Source organism: Equus quagga, chromosome 7 (assembly GCF_021613505.1).
Source record: "Equus quagga isolate Etosha38 chromosome 7, UCLA_HA_Equagga_1.0, whole genome shotgun sequence".
Lineage (NCBI taxonomy): Eukaryota > Metazoa > Chordata > Mammalia > Perissodactyla > Equidae > Equus > Equus quagga.
The window spans coordinates 37,577,338-37,598,631 of NC_060273.1; the positions used below are offsets into that span (position 1 = coordinate 37,577,338).

A 21,294-nucleotide genomic window follows, 5' to 3' on the forward strand; every position below is an offset into this window, starting at 1 on the left:
GCATGTGGTCTGGCCGGTGGCTGGGGGGCGGGCACAAGGCACCCTTGGCCCTTGTCCGTTTTCAGGCTCAGGGGTCGATGAAAGGGTCCTGTGGGGGAAGGGCAGCAAGGCCCTGTACCTACCCGGGGTTCTGGGCCACTGCTCAGCAGCCGTGCCTGGGGGCGCCTGGGACAGCAGCTGCTCTCTCTGAGTCCAGGAAGGCCTTGGGGACCGGGGCTGAGGGCTGGGAAGGGGAGGTATGAGATGTTCCCGTCACAGCTGCCCTCACTCCCCTTTCCCCCTCCCAGTCTGAAAACGGACAAGGGCCAAGGGTGCCTTGTGCGGGGAGGCTGGTCACACCCATTCTTCCCTATGGACAACTGAGGGAAGACCTCACACTGTGGTCCGCCGTCGGATGTCCCCCAGGTGCCTCGGGCCGAGCCCTCCTCACCTGTCCGGTGGGGGTGTTCCTGGCTCCCCCAGGGCTTCGTCTCCAGAGTCCCAGGCCTCGCCGGGGTCACTGCCCGCCGAGGGGCCTTCTTCCTGGGGCGCCTGCTCCTCGCCCGCGCCCCCCCACGGAGGGGGCCAGGGCAACATGTCGCGTCTGGGGGGAGGGCAGGGCAGGGCCGCACCTCTGTGCCCCGCGCCCGCGCCCCCGCCAGGCCTCCCGCCGCGCCCGCCTCACCCCGCCTCGGCCTCCCACGCCCTCGACGCCCGGCGCTGCCCTAGGCTCTCCGCGCGGCCCGGACCTCGGCCCACCTCTCCAGGCCTCGCCTGGACGCCGGCGCCCAGCGCGTTTCCGGAAGGGCCACGTGGCGCGCGCTCCCGCGGGCGCCCCCTGGCGGCGGGGGTGGCGGGGCTCCCGCCCGCCAGCCTAGCCAAGCGGCGGGAACTGCGGGCCCTCAACATGGCGGTGGAGGCACCCTCTTCCCCTCGGCGCCTCGCTTTCCTTCGCAGACACACACACACCTGAGGGGCGACCTAGAGGGCTTCCAGCTTCTCTTTATTGCACTTGACACATCATCCAGCACCCCGGCTTCCATCCCAGACCCTCGGCCACCCAGGGGCGGCCAGGCGCCTTGCTGGGCCGGCCTGCTCCCAAGCCCTCGGGCCGAGGGGTGCCTGAGGGAGGGGGCCAGGCCCGAGGCCGCCCTCACCAGTCCTCACTAGAGAGCAGAGCCCAGGCGCGTCTGTCTTCGCTGTTCCTGGGGTCCCGGCCGGGTGGGTGCCCTGAGCCCCGACCTCAACCCCTAAGGCCGTTCCAGCAGTGCGTAGACGACAGCAGCGATGTAGGGGAGACCCCTTCCTGGGGCCCCCTCCTCTTCCAGGATGTGGTGGGGCTGGCACAGGGACTCCTGGGGGGAGGGGCCCAGGTTAAGTTCCGCTTGTCACCTTCTCCTCTGAGCTTCCCTGCCCTTCGCAGAGGGCAGGGTGGGAGACACCCTAAAGGAGCCTGGGCAAAGGGGCTGGCAGGATGGCCCCTCAAAGTGTAGGAGACGGAGGTCAGGGGCTCCCTGGACATGGCTTGGGGACAAATGAGATGCAAGGAAGCTGCCAGCAGATAACAGAAGAGAGATGACACAAGAGGCCAAGGCTCAGGGGGAAGGAGAGACCTGTCGTTTCCAGAGGGCAACGCTGGAGTAGGCAGGCTAGCACACAGAGCCCTGACATGGCCAGGGCTGCGCCTGGCCATAGCGGGACGGACGCAAACACACACACACAGAGGCGGCCACAATCTGTACAATTTATACAAGAGACAGGGCCCCACCTGGGCCCCGGCATCCCCTACAAATATAGAGTTCTCTCTACAAAATATAGATAATTTAGCCCCCCATAGCTGGGGGGGAGGGGTTGGCTGGAGGGAGGGCTCAAGAGGAAGGTTAAGATGCATCCCTGGGGGGAGCAGAGGGCCGGGCAGAGCCGCAAGAGGGCTTGAAGGCACCATCAGCACCAAGAGGGGAGGGGCTAGAAGAGGGGGCCAGAGGCTGGGGGCACCAGAGTGGGGCCTGTGAGGTCAGTATTGGGGAGGAGAGGGGGTTCACTAGTGTCTTTGGTAGGGGCTGAAGGCACCACCGGTGGGGATGGGGGTTGCACAGGAGTCTTATAAATAGAAAAAGGGCAAGGAGGTGGGGGAGGGGCAACTTCGGGTCCTAGGAACCCAGGAGGCGAGTGTAGACGACATAGAGCAGCAGCATGAGGACCACGTAGAAGAGGACGAAGCCACCCAGACCAGAGGGGGGCCAGAGGGGCGGGGGGGCCCTGCCCCCCACCCGCTTCACGGCCTCCAGGGTGGTCCACAGCCCCTGGGCGGTGCCCTGGAGGAGATCCGAGGGCGAGCACAGGTCAGCCTGGGAAAGGAGGGTAGGACAAATGGACAAGGACAAAGGACAGACGTCAGCAGCAAGACAATCTTCCCCACCCCCTACCCTCAGGTGCCAGGGGCAGCGCCACGCCAACATGCAGAGTGCAGGGAAGGGAGGCATGCAGGGGAGACGTGCAGGATGGGGGCCTACGGACATGCTTCCTTCTGGGGAGCAGACGCCCCTTGAGCGGAACCCTGCCAGCCATGCAGGGTACTCAGCCGAGCCCAGGATGCCACCACTCTTTACAGGCGAGACCAGCCCCGGGCTCCTGAGGACACCCCCTCATACCTCAGGCACCCCCATTTTTCGACAGGCTTCTAAGAAGCTCTCCACATTCTTCCGAGACTTGAGGGCACTGAGTTTTGGCTGGGGGTGGGTAAGAAAGGAAAAAGAGAAGAGAGTAAAGGAGAGGCCACAAGAGTCCCCTGTCCCATCCCCTACTGCCCGCCCTGGGCCCCAACTGACCACAGCAGGCGAGGGCACGTGAATGAAGGGCACGGAGCGGGGCCGCAGCTGGTTGGCCAGCTGGCAGAGGATGACGCCATTGGCCAGAGCCTCTGCCAGGTCCTCAGGCAGGGGCCGCTGCAGCCGTGACTCTAGGACCTGGGAGGCAGGGGAAGAAGTGGGGAGAGGTCAGGGTCAGCAGGGAACTCCCAGAAGCCCCTTCTGTCCTCAGCAGAAGCACCAGGGTGGGCAAAGAGGGTGTTGGGGGAGACCAGGAAACTGGAGGAGGCGCCATGCTGAGCCCAAGCCCGCTCACACAGCTCCAGCCTCTGACCTGGCGCAGCTGGGCCATCAGCTCCTTCTCATCCAGAAGCTGGGGGGATCGCCGGGGTCTCAAGACAGAGTCTGGTGAGGAAGGGCCTGGAGAGAAAGGAGGGTATGTGGGCTGTCTCGTGACCCACCCTCGACTCGGTAGCTGGGTCGCAGTGTCTGGCACACACATCTCCTGCCTCTGTGCTTGTGGGATTTTCAACACAAAGGAGCAATTGACCAGAGAACTCGCAGGCCAGAAGCGGTGACTGCAGCCCAAGGGTTAGTGCTGGGTCAGCACTGGGTTAGTCCTGGCGACAAGGGGAGACCCACCTGAGCCACTCTGAGAGGAAGAACGGAAGAGGAAGCTGTTTGGTCTCTGAATGGAGCCGAGCGGCCGGGGAGCAGGTGGTGTCGCTGGGGGCCAGAGCAGAGACATCCCCTCAGTGTCCCACTCTTCCCTCGGGCCACCGGGTCCCAACCACCCCTTCACCTGCACAGGCCCCCATCCTCTTCCCAAAGCCCCTGTCCCACCTGGTCTGGCCACAGGAACAGGCTCCTGGGAGGTGGGGGCGGGGGCTCCCTGACCCCCTGAAGCTCCCAGTTGGGGGGCACTGGACTTAGGCGTGCCGCTGAGGAAAGACGACAGGGAATGAGAGGATGGTCAGGAAAAGGGTGTGCGGGGAGAGGGCTCAGGGAGGCGGAGTCTGCGAGGACACTTACTTGTAGGTGGCCTGAGTAGACGAGGCGGCAGCACCTCCGCCAGCAGCCCTGAGCCCCAGCTTCAGAAAACTAGAAAGTGAAGGAGAGGTGGGGTCAGCGGGGCCCGGCAGGGGACCCTGCCAACCCCAAGAGGCTCATTACCACTCATCCAGGGCCCACCGCCCAGCAGCAGCCCTCATGCCCACACCTGTCCTTCTTGGGGGCCCCCCACACGCCACTCTGCTGTTGTTGCTGCTGCTGCTGCTGCCGCCGCTCCCGCTCCTGCCACAACTGTAAGGTGTCTGGGCGCCGCCGCTCCTCCCCTGCAGGCTCCTCCCGCCTGCAGGGCAAAGGCAGGATGAGAGGCAGAGCCGGACAGGGGATGGAGTAAAGGGAGGAGGGGCCGGCTCGGGTGGCTCTGGGGTACCTGCTGCTTAGCGCCCTCTCCCCGTCCCCTGCCACGGGGCTTAATTCTGGTGGCCGCTGCTCCTGAAGAAAGAACAGCAGAGGGGCTGAAGGAGTGCCTATTCCCTCATGGCAGACAGACAGACAGACACGGGCTGGCCCCTCACCTCGGCAGCAGCACCTCGCTCTTCGTCCTCCCCAGGGACGTGGCTGTCAATGAAGTCAATCTGCTCAGGGTCTCCGTCAGCTGAGGAGGCCAGGGCACGTCAGCAAGCAGCTGGAGGGCCTTCTCCCCAGCTCCCAGGCCCTGTCCCCAGTACTCACCAGAGCCATCCTCCCTCCGCTCCCGGGGCCCCCGAGGCTCCCGGGCCAGCTCCGAGATCCGGAACGACAACTCGGAAAATTCATCCGTGGACTGTAAATGCAGAAATGCAGAGATGGGAGACAGCCTCTCTGTAGTACCAGGGGCTTGTGGGGTTCAGGACCTCGGGGTCTCCTGCTGAGCCAGCCCTTCCCCGAGATACTTGGGTGAGAAAAGGAAGAGGACAGCTCCAGCCACCACCTGTCACTCTGAGATTTAGAGGTCCCAGGCAAAGCGTCCTGGCTCACAGGTTCTCCCCTGGGGCTGAGACCCCCAATGTCCCTTGGAAAGGAGGCCCTTACCTCATTTCCAGACCACCTCTTGCTGCCACTATCAACGCTGTGGAAGCCTGAGTCCAGCCCGCCATCATACCGACGTCCCGGAAATAAGTCCTCAGCTGGGCTGGGGCCAACCAGGGAGAGCTGGTCAGTCCTATTCTGGACAGCAATCCCCTCATTCTCCCTCCAGAAACCATAGGGTCCCTGGTGCCAGGAAGGGGTGTCAAATATCCAAAGGCTTCCTTCCTTCCTTCCCACTTGGGACTTACCAGGGACTGAAACTTGGGGGACGGGAAGGGGCCAGGTCCCCCAGTGCAGAGCCCCCGCGCCGCCCAGCCTCTGTTGACAAATACTTGAAGATGTGAAGTTTCCCCTTCAGGCAGATCTAGGTGTCAGAAGGCACATGGCGGGGAGTTAGGGGAAGGGGGGGGGACTCCCCAGCTCCTGCTTGGCTACCAAAGGGACCCACGCCCCAACTCCTGCCCATTCTCAGCCCTGTCCCCACGGTCCACCCCTCACCTGAGCAGGCGGGCTCTGCAGGGGGTTGCTGTCCAGCAGAATGACCTGCAGGTGCCTGAGGCGGCAGAAGGAGACCGGGATGCGGGAGACACGGTTACAGGAGAAATCCAGGCGGACAAGAGGAAGGTCCCCCAGCTCTGGGGGTGGGTGAGGGAAGAGTCAGGAGCAGGCCCAAAGCTGGGGCCTTGTGCTCACTTCCTCTGCCCTCTGCTCTGGCCAGCCGGTCACCCCTGGGTCCACCACAGCCTTTGCCCCAGCTGGCTGAAGGCACTCCCCAGGAACAACCTCCCTGCTCCTCTTCCCGCTCAAATCTGGCCCACCCTCAGGCTCACTCCCCCATCAGGCCTATCCGACTTCAGCTCCTGTCCATCTCATTGCTTCCCTCCTTTTTTCCACCCTGGCCTCTCCATTCTCAAGTGACCACCACAAGACCCAAACCAAACTGTGACACTGCATTGCTCAGAAACCTTCCATGGCCTGCGCCGGGGCTGCTAAGGGTGAGTGGGCTGTGCCCAAAGGCACCCAGGCAGGAGGGGATGGCAAGCCTGTGCACTTCACTAGCTAAGCCCTGACCCCTGGGCGAGGCTCAGGCCACCCACAGGAAAGGTGCCTTTGTGTACTTCTCAGAGGCACAGAACGATTAGCGGTGGCCCAAGATGCACACCAAAAATCACCACTCCCTGGTCAAGCACCGCCAAGGTCATGATCAGGCTCCGCCCATGTTTCCCATCTCACTGCCTGCCCTCCGACCACATCAGACAACCCTCCAGCCCCTGGGCTTCTAGGCCTTTCCACATGCTGTTTGCTCAGCTGGGAGAATGCCATTTTTCTCTCCATGCATCTTTCAAGGTACAGCTCAAGTGTCACCTCCTCCATGAAATCTTTCTAGATACGAGGTTGGAATTCATTGCTCCTTCCTCTGTGTCCCCAGGGCATTTTGCTGGGGTCTCTTATATGGCCCAGAGAGAACCCTGATCGAATGCTTATTTGTACCCCTACTGATTCAGAAGGCAACAGCGCCGGCGTAGGAGTAGGGGGGAGGCCAGAGAACACAGAGGACCACCTGACTCCCCTCTCTTGTTCCTCAAAACCAAGGTTGGCACTGCACAGGTCCTTCCTGCCTAGCCCTGGCTTGCCTTTCTAACCGCATTCGTGCTGAACCATGTTCCCTCCCACCTTCATGCTTCGCACATGGGGTTTCCTCTGCCTGGGATGCAGAAGGATGCAGGATTCCCCTTCAAAGGGCAGCTCCTGCTATGCCCGTGGGGTAAAGGCTTCCTTAACTTCCCCAAGCAGAGCTGGGCACCTCCCTCTAGCTCCTGCAGCTCTTTAAGGATCCTGTTCTAGCACTTCCCTCTGCTTGTCTTTCCCCATTCAGGCATGAAATCTTAAGAGTTGGCCCCAGATCTGAGTGACATCACTCCCATCTACCTGGTCCCCACCTAAAACACAGGAAACACATACAACAATGCTGGCTGCATAAAGGAAGGTATACATGCTTTGGAGCAGAGGCGATCAAATGTTGGGGTGCATCACAATTAATTAGCTTGTTAAAATGGGGCTGCTTGGGCTCCCGCACGTGGTCCTACTGATTCAGAGTTTCTGGGGAGGTCATGCAGGGCGTCATGTGACTCAGGGGTCTGAGAGCTCCTGCCTGGGTGAGTGGTGACACAGGGTGACCGTGAGATTCTACAGGGTGCCGATGCACTCCACTCCCCGTCTCTGTGCCTTTTTCCACATTTGTAAAATAGAGCTAATAATCCATGTCTTACCAGCCCCAGAGGGCTGCTGGGCAAGGAGCAAATAAAGTAATTTACAGCTTGTTTTATATGCTGCAAAACCTAAGGCAACTAAGGCATGATTTTTCTGTGAAGATTCCTTGTCTGTGACTTCTCCAAGGTAGACACACACACGCCACCAATTCTTCCTTTTCCTCACCATCAGGCAGGGTGCTGAGCTGGTTCCTCCGAACATTGAGATCCCGCAGGGAAGGGAGGCTACACAGCTCGGCGGGGAGGGACTGCAACTCATTGCTGCTCACATCCTGGAAGGAGGAAGGAGGTAGGAAAGGAGCCACAAGACCAGGAGCATCAGAAACCACCTCCTGTCTCTGGCCACCCCCTTTAGTCCCGGCCTGCCCCTCAGGCGCATGCTGCCTTTCCCTGACTTCCCCCAAAAAGGTCCCTGGTGCCTGGGTCAGCAACCCCTCCTCTCGCCCCACTCCCCATCCTCACAAGCTGTCGCAGGCTTCCCAAGGCGCTGATGTCGGGAGGCAGGGCTCCCAGTTTGTTGTTGCTGACAATGAGCACCCGCAGGGGCAGCTGGCAGATGTAGGGGGGCAGCGATGACAGCTGGTTTCGGCTGTGGAAGGGAGAAAGGTAGTGGGCTCACTCTCCAGGCACGGCGTCCCAGTGTCACCCTCCTTTCAGGGTCACCAGGAGGGTCGCTCAGGGAACTGTGCCCTGGTACTGGGGCTGAGGACAAGCCCCCCACCCCCACACCCCGCCCTGGGCCTGCCTCCCTACCTGAGGTTGAGGTAGGTGAGAGCTGTGAGATTCCCCAAGGCTGGGTTCAGACATCTCAAGCAATTGTGGTAGAGGCTCAGGCCCTCCAGGGACACCAGTTGGCACGCCGCCTCCGGCACCTCGGGGAACCGGTTCCGGGACAGGTCTAGGGGAAGCAAGTGTTGGGGGAGAGCTTGCAAAGGCCCAGCCCTGGACAGGAGGACCTTGACCTACCCCAGAGCCAGCTGGACAGCCCTCTCTCCCCAGCTGACCTGAGGAATCAGACCTATAAACCTGGGCTCCTCAGAGTGAGAAGAAAGCCTTAGGCAAATTGGAGCACATTCCAAGGATGACCAGAAGGGTAGAGGGAAGGCAGAGGAGACACTGAGCCAGAGAAGCCCAGACCGGGCCGGGGGCGAGCCATGAACACCATGTGGGAACAAACAAATGAGGAGCTATCCTAGAAGCGTGGATTCTTTAACTCTTGTGGCTCCTGCTGTTTTGCGATGCCAGGAGAGGTGGAAGGCGAAAGTTGTAGGAGAGGGTTGCTGCTCCAAAGAAACTAGCAAAGTGGTGGGCAGGGAGGCTCACGGTGACTATACCGACAGCCTCTGGGGGAAGCCACTGAGAGTGTGCATCCCTCCTGAGGACCCTGTCTCCCAACCGCAACCTGTTTTCAACCCAGGGAGAAACCAAGGGTCACTATAGCCTGGCTCTAGAAATTATGTAAGGCTCCTGATCTGGACAATGGTTTTTCACCAGCCCCTGGGATCAGTAAGCCAGGTCCAAGGGACTATGAAGTTACAGACGCCCAAGGACCAGGAGAGGAGGGACCAAGCTGGAGGTGGGAGTCAGAGTCCTCAGGTCCCTCCCATCCGGGCACACCTTCCTCAGGGCTGGCCTCCTTCCCACCCTCTTCCAGCTCCACCAGCCCTCCTCCACTTCCTCTTACCGACCCAGCCTTCAGGAGATCAGCTCCTCTGCCTGAGTCTGGGGCATGGGTAAGAGTGGAGAGGAGAGGAGAGTCTATGACCGCCCCCTTATCTCAAGCAGTGGCAGGCCAATTCCACTGCAAGGAGTCAGGCACTGGGGCTCCCACCAGCGTGGAGGCACTCACTGCCTAGTCCTCTCCAAGCAGAGTTTCTGTTTCTTCTGCTCAGCCTGTACTGGGAGGGGCCCAGGGGCTGCTGGGGGAAACCCCGGCAACAGAACTTGGGTGAGCTTCTTAGAGGGCCTTCCCCAGGGAGGGGTGAGCAAAAGCTGAGGGGAGGGGAAGCTGGGGTATATCCCCCCAGGAAACAAGTCTTGTGACAGGAAACGAAGTAGAGACAATCTGTCAGTTCTGTCTCTGGTGGGCGCTGTGTTTACCAGGGCGGATGAGAGCCTGCGGCCCCAGGGATAGCTCCCTCTCCCTCTCTGCTCCCAACCCTGGTGCACACAGCTAGAAGACCTGTCATGGGAGAAGAAAGTTCCGGAGAGGGTGGGAGGACTGCATCTGGTCCTCCCACCCTCACCCTCCACCTGCCTGCTTTCCCTGTGTCCACAAATGTGTGTGCGTGCGCACACGCATGTGGATGAAGGAGGTGGAGAACAGGTTATGATGGGGGTAAGTGGAGCAAAAGCCAGGAGCGGAAGAGCCCGGGCTGGAGGAGGCAGGGCACAGGAGGCACAGGATGTGGTCTGTGAGAGAATGAGCTGCACTTCTCTTTTGTGCGAGCGGCCCCTCCCCCATCTCAGGATTCATCCTACTATCAGGGCCCCAGAAACAAGTCCAAGGGCCATCAGGGACTGGCGCCACAGAAGCATGGAAGCAAAACACCAGTTCAGAAAGAGCTGGGAAAGCAGGAGGAGAGGGTTCAAAATGATTTGGGCAGCAGAACGTTGAAGCTTTTAGCCTGGGTTGAAGGGCAAAGAGGTGCGGAGGGCAGGGTATGGGCAATACTGACTGTGTTTTTGTCACTTCCCCTTTCCACTCCAAGCCATAAGCACCCCTTGGGGAGAGGGGACGGAGAAGAGAGTCTGGACAAGAGAGACCCCACCTGGCCGACAACCTGGGCCCTGAAAGGACTGAGGATTCCTGCGCGGAGAGCAGGGCAGAGACGGGTTCTTAGGAAGCTGGGATTTTCTCCCTTCACGACAGGAGCTCACTCACAGGACTGGCTGCACCCTGAGCCCGGAATGCTGGGGGAGGAGCGGGGAGGGGGTAGGAGCTGGGAGGGGCCGGGGAGTTCTTGGTAGTTTTCCCCCGGAGTCCACTCACAGAGACAGAGCCCTAAGGAAGTAAAGAATAACATTTGGTCTTTGTCAAAAAACAAGCAAGGGGGAGGGGAAAGGGAACAGACGGCGAGTGTCACACAGCTGCTGAGGTCAATCTGGAGCTTGGGGGTTAGGCGGCTAGGGGAGACCGAGAGGGACAGGCATGGCGGCGGGGGCTAACCCATTCCCTGAACTCACTCTGCATAGTGGGCAAGTTAGTTTACCTAGCCGCCCAAGAAAAGTGGAGAGGTTTAAACTGGCTCTCCCCACGACAGTAGAGGAAAGAGAGTGTGTCCACTGGAGTGTTTGCAGGTGGGCAGACACCTGCTAGGGGAGAAATGCTAGGGGAGTCCCAGGGCAGCGTCAGCAGGAGGGCACTCTCCTCCAGCCCCAGGTTCCACCCTGGGCTAGGCTGGGGTGGGGCTTCGGGAATGCAGTCCTCCTCCCGTCTCCCAATCCCCAGCCCCCAGCTGCCAGCCCAAGGTCATAGGCTGCCTCCTGAGCAGCTGAGGCCCGACTCACCTGTCACAGCGAGCCCCCCACACCCACCATCAACAGACACCAGGGTGGAGCGGGCATGATTAGCGGGATGCTGCGGGTGGGGGAGTGGAAGGACAGTGGGACCGTCTCTAGCTTCCCAGCACTCCTATCTAGGAGATAAGATTTCCTTCCTTTCAGCAACTGCCTCAAGTCCCTCCCCCTAGGGAAAGCAGAGACTGAAATGGGAATTCTAGGGTCCCTATGAGGTCACAGGCTCCATAGTGACCTCACACACGCAGGAAGGAGGAGGAGTCGCAGATAAAGGGGGTCAGGGATAATAGGCGGAAGAGCTCGGGAAGAAACGAGTTAGGGGAGGTGGGAGATGTGCTTCTTTCCCATAGGCTGGCAGGGGGAAGAGCGGAGAGGGCCAACGACCTTAGGGGGCGGGACTATAAGCAAAGTAAGCAGAAACATCAGGTTGTTATGGGCGAATCCACGCGAAGGGGGGGCCTGGGGCCACTCGGTTCTCGGTGGAACTGGGGCAAGAGTTGGAGACGAAGTGGAGGAGACGAAAGGAGTCCTTAGAGGGGCTGGTGGGGGCTGCTTTATGGAATGATCAGAACTGAGGTTGAAGAGGTCATGCAAATAAGCCAACCAGGTGAGGGGCGGGGCCATGCTACAGGTGCGCAGATATGCAAATAAAGACAAGCGGAGGGCCGCAGGCTCTCACGACGTCGGCCGGGGACACTGGGCATTCGGTGCAAACGAGAAATGCGTTCATCGTCTAGCAGTTCTTAAAGCGGAGGTGGCGGGGAGGGGTCGCAGGCTGGTGCAAATCGCAGGGTCGAGCACCCGACGGCCAGGTGAAGGGGCGGGCCACGCTCCCGGGCCCGGAGAGAAATAAGCGAGGGGGCGGAGCCATGCAAATGAGGGTCCCGGCCGGGCTGGGGGCCGGGCGCACTCACCAGCCTGGGTGATGTCTGACAGGTCGTAGCTGCGGGCCGCGCCCCGGGGGAAGTGCTTCAAGCGTCGGTTAGACAGGTTCAGGGTCCCGGTGGCCACGGCCTCCTCGAGGGCCCGCTCTGCACTGCGGCTCCCGGGCAGACCCGGAGCCCCTGGGACGGAGGTCGTGGCCGCCGCCTCCTCACCCCCAGCGGCGAGTGGGGCCGCTACCGCCGCCGCCATCCGCTCCCGGCGGCTCCCGCTGCCTGACTGACGGGACCGGTCGTCCTCCTGCCCCCTCCCCCGCCTTGGAGCCGCCGTAGTCGCTTCAAGGGGGAGGGAGCGGGCTCAGGGACCCCGCGGACCAATGGCGGTCCCGGGACGCCTCGGAAGGGGCTAATCAGAACCCGCCGAGGGGGTGGAGACTCCAGCGCAGGAGTGAGGCGAGCGAAGGGAGGGGGACCAGAACAGAGCGCTCGCCAACGGCCGACGCTCCCGGCCGCCCGCCCCGTGCAGCCGCATCCAATCACAATGCTGAAGGCTGGAGATCAGCCAATCAGACCCAACCCGGAGGCGGGGACGCCGGCGTTCAACTAGAAGGGATTGAGACCGGGAGACCGCATGGTGCTTTTCCAACGAAGACCAATCGCAAGCCAGATACAGGCGAGTGACTGTCAAGAAGACCAATTAGATCCTCCAGAGGGAACCTGGCCCGGCCTCTTCTCTAAGGGACGGCTCTACCTACCAATAGCATGGGCGAGAAGGCCGTCCCTTCGCTAAGGAGGAGGCGGGTGAGCTAGAACTTTGAGGTAAAGAATGTGAGCGCGGCCTGCCGGGCAGTCTGGGAGGACCGGGGGCCCCCGAGTCGTGTATGCGAGCTGGCAGTGTTAGGGAGCGAGGCAGCTCTGAGGGCGTGAGGGAGAGCGGGAGGTGCAAGGCGACGCCGAAGGCCAGTGAGCAGGGGCTCATTGCGGCCGAAGGGACCGTGGAGGCCATTCTGGCTGCGGAGGCTGAGGCCCTGCGATGGTCCCTGGTTCCGGGCCGGTGGGTGGATGGGGGCTTCCCAGGGACTGGAGGGGCCCAGCTCAGCTCCTGGAGGGAGGCTCGCGGAAGGCTGGCCTGCCCGCCTACCCAGAGGAGCGCACCTAGGCGGGCATCGGGATGGCAAGACCTGGGGAGATTTAGTCTAGAAGGGACCACTCATCTTGAAGAAGTTCTGTGTTTTACAAATGAGGAAACTGAGGCAGAGGGCAGTTGATGAGTTGGCAGGAGCAGACAGCCAGTTACAGCTTGCCCTGGAAGCCAGCTCCCCACTGTTATCAGCTTTTACAGTGGACTTGTTCCGTTTGCACCCACTTTGCCTCCCGAGGTGAGATGGCGTGGATGAAGGGAACCCAGATGCTAGAGGAGGCTGACGATACTTTTTCCACCTGCTGAGAGATCGTAATATCCTTTTAGGCCACTTATATGTTAACAGTTGCCTAACCACCAATAACGGAAGGGCCTTTCTCATAAGTCACATCTCTGAGGTTGATATTCCTAAGCGTTTATTGAATTACTAAAATTCCCTCCTAGGTATCCCAAACCAGCTGTTTACTAGTGACCACGCATAAGGGAGTTTGACTGGATGGTTGACAGCCTGTCAGCACAGTAAAAGAACAATCCTGTAACACTGCACAGCTCAGGGCTGGTTGCCCAGGGCTGGATTCCTTTGAGCCCGTGGAAGAGTCAGCCATCCTGGGATTTATTGGTGTAGATCTTCTGCCCCTACCTGGACAGACACATAAGCCCAACTCCTGCTGTAACTCCTCTTAAATGTCACTCCCCTCCCCTCATGAGACTAAGTTCCTAGCTTAGATTCTGGGAGATATGCGAAGCTTTCAAAGTACATCGATCCCTTCCTCCCACCTTAATAGGTTGCCCTTCCTACATGCCATGATGTGACTGTCCCAGGAAAGCCGTCTGCTTCTGGATGTGTTTTTCATGAGGCTGTAAAGAGTCTGTGTGGGATTGTTCCCCCTTCCATCTGGTGCATGCTTTCGTGAGCTAGATGGTCATTGGCAGGCTCCCCTCTCCCCTTCACCTGTCAAACTGAGTTTATACTTTTTTTTTTTTTTTGGAGTTTGGAGGCCCTGAGATATGAAGATTTCACCTGTGTTTCTCTAGAAAGTTAGTGCTAAAAGGGCCTCAAGTGGAAAAACCTCCTTACTCCCTAAAAGTAAAGGCCTCATCTACCAGTAGTGCACAGTTTATTTCTCCTCTAAAATGCATAGCCCATGAGCCATTGGGTGGCTAGAGCTGAGGATTTGTCTAAGAGAAAATCCCGGGCAAGGTTGGGGAAAATAGGTCACAGTGGCTGGGCAGTGAGGTCACAGAGAGGTTTGTCCGCCCCAGGCTCCATGGGGGAGGGGCCTGGGAGGCAGAGGGGCCCCAGAGGTCCCCCAAGCTCAGGCACAGGACATGGTGTGGGAAAGGCAGCAGGGACGGGGGCCAGGGAGCTGAGTACCGGGGGCCAAGGGGCCCAGAGAGATGAGGGCAGGAGCAGGGCGGGAGTGGTCAGGATGGTGAGGAGAAGCCAGAGACGGAAGCTGCAAAAATTTACCGGGCTGTGCGGACAGGAGGGGCTCAGGGTGAGGGAGGGAGGGAGGGGGCAAGGCAAGGGAAGGGCAGGAAGATGGCAGCAAGAGATGGGGGAGGGGTTATTTGGAGAATTTGGACCAAGGAATAAGGCAGACAGGGAGGGGTGACTTATGGACCTAGAGAGAAAGATGGGAGGATTTGACAGCGCAGGGCTGGAAGTCAGAGCTGTGAGCCCCCAAGACAGTAGTTACTGAAAGACAAGCTGAGAGAAGAGAGACAAAGAGGCATGACCCTCATGGAACCCCTGTGTTCCCCCTCTTGAGTAGGTGAAGCGGAGCTGCCCTTCATGTGGCCCAGAGCCTGGGGGTGAAGAGAAGAAGGGGAGAGGGAACCCTATTTCAGTTCAGTTGTTTCCCCCAGAGCTGGTGAGTCCCTTGGAGGGGAGGGACTAAGAAGAGAGGACTGGCAGCCAGACCACTGAGGAGCCCCCTCAGTAACCCCCACTTCCTCCCCCCTGCCCCCCAGGTGGAGCATATCATCTCGTTCCTCCCAGTCAGAGATGTAGTCGCCCTTGGCCAGACCTGCCACTACTTCCGAGAAGTGTGCGACACTGAGGGCGTGTGGAGACGCATCTGTCGCAGGCTCAGTCCTCGCCTACGAGAACAGGGTTCCGGGGTCCGGCCGTGGAAGAGAGCTGCCATTCTTAACTGTACACCTTCCCCAGAACCTCCAGTTCCCTTTGCCTCTGTCCTGCCTTATTCTGGGATCCCTGCCACTCCATAAAGCTGCCTGAGGACCTCAGCATTCCCAGACATCCTTCCAGGGCCCCTTTCTCTGGAAGGGACTTGCTAGATTCAAACATATGCCATTGACTATTTCAGGTCTCTAGAGCCACCTTCTGATAGATGTCCCACCCAGTGCCCCCATTATTAGCATCCCTGCCAAGTCTCCCTCCATAGTCAAACTCTCTTCCAAATCTTGCCCTGGAGACATCCCCCACTCCCCAAACCTAGAATTTTCCCTGCTCTTATCCAGCGTTTCTCAACCTTGTCACTGTTGACATCTTGGACCAAATAATTCTTTGAAGTGGGGAGCTGTCCTGTGCATTAGAGATATTTAGCAGCATTCCTGGCCTCCACCCACTAGATGCCAGTAGCATTTCCCCGAATTGTGACAACCAATGTCCCCTGAGGGATAAAAATCACCCCTAGGTTGAGAAACATACTTGAAACCCCCTCCCTCCCCAGGGAGCCCCTATTACTTCATCTCACACACCAGAGATTAAGGGAGATCCAGATAGCAGATCCAGCTCGTGGAGGGGAGGGAGGGCTGCTGGCCTTTCTCAGGCATTCCTTTCATTCCTCTTCTGCTTTTCTGTGTATTCTTGTATTTCCCTTGATGTCTCTGATGCAAGGTTGGACCAAAGAAGGGCTCCCTTAGAAGCATGTTTTTGGCCCTGAGCTGAGGTGGGGCAGAGAACTGAAGTTCAGATATGGGGTATAATTGAGGATATCTTCTAAGCTTTCCATATGTCCTTTGGAATGGCTCTGTTCCCCAGTCCTGGGAATGGGGAGGAGCTGGATACCAGAGTATCTGAGAAATCTAGTTTGCCCAAGCTCTGGTTCATCCCTCTCATGTCATCCCAGCCCCTTGACCCTTCCATCTCCTTCCCTTCTCCAGACACAAAGGGCCTGTATTTCCAGGCATTTGGGGGCCGCCGCCGCTGCCTCAGCAAGAGTGTAGCCCCCTTGCTAGCCCACGGCTACCGCCGCTTCTTGCCCACCAAGGACCACGTCTTCATTCTCGACTACGTGGGGACCCTCTTCTTCTTCAAAAATGCCCTGGTCTCCTCCACCCTTGGCCAGATCCAGTGGAAGCGCGCCTGCCGCTATGTTGTGTTGTGTCGCGGAGCCAAGGATGTGAGTAGCAGAACCCTCGCAGCTCAGAAGCCACCCCTCCTCCGGGAAGCCAGTCTGGAGGTGTCCTCCCAAACCAGGAACTGGAAAACAAGTCCTCACTTCCCAGCCCTGCACCCAAGGAGCTCACCTCCCACAGGATCCACTTGCCCCAGCCTCATCCCACTCCAAGGCCGTCGATCCCAGACACCTTCATCTTTTCCTACAGTTTGCCTCGGACCCAAGATGTGACACAGTTTACCGTAAATACCTCTATGTATTGGCCACTCGGGAGCAGCTGGGAGTGGCAGGCACGACCGGCAGCCGGGCCTGCGACTGTGTCGAGGTCTATCTGCAGTCCAGTGGGCAGCGGGTCTTCAAGATGACCTTCCACCACTCCATGAGCTTCAAACAGATTGTGCTGGTTGGTCAGGAGACCCAGCGGGCTCTGCTGCTCCTCACAGGTGTGGCCTTGAGCTGTGGTTTGCAAAAGTTTCCTGCAGATTCTTGGGGACCTGCAGGGAGGGGGAGGGAGGTCTCACACAGGGTTCTGCGTGCCACCTCATCTGGTCTCAAACAGCTCTGCTTTCGTCTGTCTCCTAGTCTACGATTCTGCATATTTCATGTGAATAAAGGGCCCTCCTGCAAAAAATAGTTTGGGAACCACTGTTCTAGTGAATGCCTGGTTTTTTAAATTCTAATCTCTCCAACCTCCATGCCAGGCACTTCACTTTATACCCCAAACTGCCACCCTACTTTCTCAATGTCCGCTATATTTGACCACACTCCCAAACCTGAGACCTTCGGGACCTTCTGACCCTGAATCCCTAGACATCATTCCCAAAATTCAAATTAGATTCTGCCAGTCTACCTTCTAGGTTTTCTCTACTCATCTCTCACGAGAAGGACTTCCTCGATTTATTTTTGGTGGTGAGGGGCTGGAGTCTGGGGAACTTGAGGTCACTCTTTCCTTAGTTCATCTCCACTCTTTTTCTTCCAGCCCAACTCTGGGGTAGTAAATGTTTGATCCTGTATGGCTTAGAGAGTGTATTGGGAAATTAATGTGGATACTGCAGGGTCCGCTCTCCCACATAGTTGTCTGTCTCCCCCGATCCCCCAGAGGAAGGAAAGATCTACTCTTTGGTAGTGAATGAAACCCAGCTGGACCAGCCACGCTCCTACACAGTTCAGCTGGCCCTGAGGAAGGTGTCCCATTGCCTGCCTCACCTGCGTGTGGCCTGCATGGCTTCCAACCAGAGCAGTACTGTCTACATCACAGGTAAGAACCACCTCCCTTCTTCTCCAGACCCCAGCCTTGAACAGACTTTCCAAATGTGAATACCCTCCATCCTTATTCCAGCTCTGTGGTGGACCCTTAGGGCATCCTAGTGAAAAGATGTGTTTAGGTTCCCAGACATCACAGCCGATGCATTTCCAGTGGGTGTGAAACTCCCTAGATCTTGCAGCTTTCATCCGGGGAGGGGCCTTACCCCTATGAAATGGGTGCCTAAAGCTGTTGAGCTGAGGGCTCCCGACCCCCCAGACCAGGGGGGAGTGTATTTTGAGGTGCACACCCCAGGGGTGTATCGTGATCTCTTTGGGACCCTTCAAGCCTTTGACCCCCTGGACCAGCAGATGCCGCTTGCTCTCTCACTGCCTGCCAAGGTAGGATCCTGGAGGGATGGGGCAGGTCAGAGGGGGCGGGGCTTTAGGGACTGAAAGGCACTGAGGGTCTGAAGTGTGAGCAGGAATCATTGATCAGGGAGGGACAGGAGACCCAGAGTGAGGGGTGATGTAGAGGGCAAGGCCAAAAGAGATGAGCTGGTGGTAGCAAGTTAGCGGTGGGAAGATTCTGGAGCTCAGAATTCCTCTGGAGGGAACTGAATGCCCAGCTCCCCTTTCTGTCTCACCTCCTAGATCCTTTTCTGTGCTCTTGGCTATAATCACCTTGGCCTGGTGGATGAATTTGGCCGAATCTTTATGCAGGGAAATAACAGATATGGGCAGCTGGGAACAGGGGACAAAATGGACCGAGGGGAACCCACACAGGTGAGACTGTTTCCCAGCAACTCTCATCCTGACCCCCTTCCTCCAATTCTCAAAGCCCCAGATCTCTCCCCTTCTCCACTTCCCTTAGACTCCACTTCTTGCTCCCTAGGGAGATTAAGGCAGCCAGTGTGTACTGCTGGTCACACTGCCACATGTCCTACTCAAGCTGGCACTCTGAGGTCTGTCCTGTGCAGTGCATGCTGTCAGTGAACTAGGAATTGAAGGAAGCAGGACACCCGGGTGGGCTGGAGTGACTAGAAGAGGTGAGATGTGAGCAGGGCCTAGTGGGTTAGATAGGATTCCGATGGGTATAGGAAAGGCATTCTGTGTGTTGCGGATGGGGACAAAGCTTGCACGTACCTGGGACAGTGAAAAGATGGGCCAGACTAAAGCAGAGAGGGTGTTTGGAAATTGGTAGATATGAGGTGGCATAGGTGGTGCGAGCCTGGAGAGGTACAAATATGGGGAAGAGTCATTGCAGGTTCTGGAGCAGGAGAAGGCAACCCCCATGGGTGACTGAGGACAGGTCACTTGGCCATAGTGCCCAGGAGGCTGTGGGTGAGAAGCCTGCTGGGAGGCTGTTGAGTGATGGCAGCACTTGAGACAAGCGCCTGGGGCTGTACAATGGCAGCCAGAATGGAAAGGAATGGCTACCCGAGATGTTTTGAAAGGAAATGAACAGGCCCTGGAAACTGATTAGATGTGAGGAGGGGTGAAGGACAAAGGTGGCTCTGGCCCTTGAAAACAGATGGTATCACAACAAACGTGTGAGCTGGAAAGGGATGCTGGTTTGGGGAAAGAGGAAGAGGGTGAATTTGGACTTTTTTGCAGTGAGAGTAAAACACTAAAGTGGGAACGTCTTGCTGGCAATTGGATTCCAAGTTCGAACAAAGCTGAAACAACGAAAGTAGAGATAGAGGAGGAACCCTGGGCGGTAGCCGTCATTGTAGGCAGAGAGAATGAAAAGTTGTGGGGAGGCACACCCTCAAATGCCACATCCCAGAAGCCACGGCACAGAAAGTTTCAAACTGGAAGGGGTGATGAATGTGACAGAGCGATAATGGAGGAAGACACTTACTGACATGAAAAGATGGTCATGCCGTATTTTTAGGTAAAAAAAAGTTTATGAATGGTTTACATCATATGATCCCATTTTTGTTTAAAAATACACAACTTACATGTATATGTTGGTATAGGCAGCAGTGAAGAAGCGTATCCAGCAAGATGTTAATAGCGGGTGGTGGGATTTCCAGTGATTTTTAAATTAACTTTGCTTGCCAATATTTTATAATTTTTCTGTAATGAGCATAAGTTACTTATCTATGTCTTCTAAATTAAAGCGCATACAGTCTCAGGAGAAAGCATGCAGGAGCGGCCCTGAGATTTTGCAGCCGGGAGGTCAAGTGCTTTTGGAGAGAACAAGTCAGTAGCACCGTAGGGAGAGAAGCCAGATCACAGAAGGTTCAGGAAAGACTGGCTGTGGTGAGAACAAGAAAGCAGTAACCCTCAGACTGGTCACGTAACCAGTTCTGCCTAAAACACAGAGATAGGAAGCAGGAGGAATCAGGCAGAAATATTTTTTTGAAATAGGGTGGCTATTTTGAAAGATAATGATATGACAAATTGAAAATGCTGGAGACGGAAAGAAGGAATAAGTGGAAGGAAAGTCCTTCCTGGGGCTAAGTTGGCCTTGCACAGGGAGGGAGAGACTCTTTAAGCCCTGGGAATAGGAAGGCTGTATTCTTCCCGCTGAGGCTGGAAGGCAGGACGAGAGGCTGGACTGGCACAGGCCTGTCGGGTGAGAATGAGGGAGTAGACAGCAGGCCCTGGCCTCAGGCCCTTGTTTTCTGGGGAACAAAGATGAAGAACCAGCGGAAGCGCTAGACCCCATGTGGTCAGACCGTGGGGCTGCAGGAGAAGTGAGGAGGGAGATTTGCTGCCCTCCCCATTCATCAGGGCAGATCTCCTGGGGGAGGGGGAGAGGATGCTGGGTCCCATTTCTCTTGGTTTCCCTAGAGTCTGCCATGAGCCTTCCTGTCACCCTTCTCCAACCTAGGCCCCCAGTCACTTGGTGTTCCCCGCTTAGGGACCCTGGCCCTGTGTCCTCAGGTACATTATCTGCAATGCCCCATTGCCCTGTGGTGCGGCCTCAACCACTCCCTGGTGCTGAGCCAGGGCTTGGACTTCAGCAAGGAGCTGCTGGGCTGTGGCTGTGGGGCTGGAGGCCGCCTCCCCGGCTGGCCGAAGGGGAGTGCCTCCTTCGTCAAGCTCCATGTCAAGGTCAGAGCAGGGTCAGGCGAGCAGGCAACCAGGGAGGGCAGGAGCAATGGCACTAGGTAGCCCATAGGACTGTAGCTGGGGCTCCTGCAGGGACCCAGGGCCTCCACTTCCCCACCACCACCCACCCTCCTTTCCTGCTGCGCACCATGGCTCCTGGCTGTCTCCCTCAGCAGACCCTGCTGGCCCTCTTTGACCTCACACAACCCTAGGGCTCAGCTCACTTGCTGGCTCAGGGCTGGTCTGAGAGAGAGGAACACAACAGCTGGGGCTTCCGGGGAACCCCTTGGTAAAGGCCCCACTCAGCCACGCCCCTTCTCTCTTCCAAGGTCCCTTTGTGTGCCTGCTCCCTCTGCTCTACCAGAGAGTGCCTCTACATGCTGTCCAGCCATGACATCGAGCACCATCCCGCCTATCGGGACCTACCGGCCAGCAGGGTGGTGGGGAACCCCGAGCCCAGCCCAGGGGCCGGAGCACCCCAGGACCCTGGTGGGACAGCCCAGGCCTGTGAGGAGTACCTCAGCCAGATCCATAGTTGCCCCACGTTGCAGGACCGCATGGAAAAGATGAAGGAGATCGTGGGCTGGATGCCCTTGATGGCTGCACAGAAGGATTTCTTCTGGGAGGCCCTGGATATGCTGCAGACGGCTGCTGGAGGGGTTGGCGAAGGCCCCCCAACCCCTGATAGCTGACCCCTCTCTCCTACTCTCCCCCCTAGAGGGAGAGTCTGGCTCTGGGCCAGGGGCACACACTGTGTGTGTGCATGGGGAGGAGGACATAGCGGGGTGAGGACTGTTTTCTAAAATGTTCAGAGGGCTGCCCAGGAGGGGCCCCCAACCTGACTATCATGGACAAGAGATTTGATGGACAAATAGAATAAAAGGCTGAAATGAGGCCCAGTTTGGAACCCTGGGGCCTAGGAGGAAAGTGGGGCAGGGGATGGGGAACCTG

The 21,294-nt window shown here is 58.1% G+C and overlaps 3 protein-coding genes across 4 annotated transcripts in view; 1 reads left to right on the forward strand and 2 right to left on the reverse strand.

Annotated features, from left to right (window-relative positions):
- SAP25 (Sin3A associated protein 25) overlaps positions 1–591 on the reverse strand; it is a 1,745-nt gene extending 1,154 nt beyond the window's left edge. The window contains exons 1-2 of the mRNA XM_046667203.1: positions 431–591; positions 123–223 (exon numbers count right to left, since the gene is read on the reverse strand). Coding sequence (XP_046523159.1) covers positions 123–223; positions 431–576 — 247 coding nt within the window. The 5' untranslated portion in view covers positions 577–591. The remainder of the gene's footprint in view (positions 1–122; positions 224–430) is intronic.
- Positions 592–1,197: 606 nt separating this feature from the next.
- LRCH4 (leucine rich repeats and calponin homology domain containing 4) lies at positions 1,198–11,834 on the reverse strand. Of its 2 annotated transcripts, none has more exons than XM_046667201.1 (18): positions 11,566–11,834; positions 7,886–8,030; positions 7,595–7,721; positions 7,299–7,404; positions 5,361–5,497; positions 5,111–5,226; positions 4,866–4,965; positions 4,527–4,617; positions 4,370–4,449; positions 4,225–4,286; positions 4,006–4,137; positions 3,819–3,887; positions 3,630–3,727; positions 3,429–3,512; positions 3,121–3,206; positions 2,808–2,945; positions 2,631–2,708; positions 1,198–1,334 (listed from the first exon to the last, which is right to left on the reverse strand). In XM_046667201.1, the coding sequence occupies exons 1-18, from the start codon at positions 11,783–11,785 to the stop codon at positions 1,230–1,232; spliced, it is 1,974 nt and encodes a 657-aa protein (XP_046523157.1). In that variant the 5' UTR covers positions 11,786–11,834; the 3' UTR covers positions 1,198–1,229. The 2 variants fall into 2 exon arrangements, with proteins under 2 accessions (XP_046523157.1, XP_046523156.1); XM_046667200.1 differs by lacking the exon at positions 1,198–1,334 and adding an exon at positions 1,710–2,327.
- A 579-nt stretch (positions 11,835–12,413) lies between these two features.
- FBXO24 (F-box protein 24) lies at positions 12,414–21,237 on the forward strand. The gene is made up of 11 exons (XM_046667742.1): positions 12,414–12,586; positions 12,845–12,911; positions 14,449–14,547; positions 14,648–14,831; positions 15,803–16,041; positions 16,247–16,481; positions 17,138–17,296; positions 17,561–17,682; positions 17,935–18,066; positions 20,176–20,346; positions 20,673–21,237. The coding sequence occupies exons 1-11, from the start codon at positions 12,414–12,416 to the stop codon at positions 21,033–21,035; spliced, it is 1,944 nt and encodes a 647-aa protein (XP_046523698.1). The 3' UTR covers positions 21,036–21,237.
- Positions 21,238–21,294: the final 57 nt, after the last annotated feature.

What these genes read in the sequence shown, in the direction of transcription:
- LRCH4 (XM_046667200.1), bottom strand. Translation starts at nt 11,785, where the DNA reads ATGGCGGCGGCGGTAGCGGCCCCACTCGCCGCTGGGGGTGAGGAGGCG. An exon ending in TCTACTCAGGCCACCTACAA is followed by an intron (nt 3,728 to 3,818) that starts GTAAGTGTCCTC and finishes GTCTTTCCTCAG; the next exon opens with CGGCACGCCTAAGTCCAGTG. An exon ending in GAAAAATGGGGGTGCCTGAG is followed by an intron (nt 2,328 to 2,630) that starts GTATGAGGGGGT and finishes CTCCTTTCCCAG; the next exon opens with GCTGACCTGTGCTCGCCCTC.
- FBXO24 (XM_046667742.1), top strand. Translation starts at nt 12,414, where the DNA reads ATGCGAGCTGGCAGTGTTAGGGAGCGAGGCAGCTCTGAGGGCGTGAGG. An exon ending in TGGTCCCTGGTTCCGGGCCG is followed by an intron (nt 12,587 to 12,844) that starts GTGGGTGGATGG and finishes TTGCCCTGGAAG; the next exon opens with CCAGCTCCCCACTGTTATCA. An exon ending in CACCCACTTTGCCTCCCGAG is followed by an intron (nt 12,912 to 14,448) that starts GTGAGATGGCGT and finishes CCTCTTGAGTAG; the next exon opens with GTGAAGCGGAGCTGCCCTTC.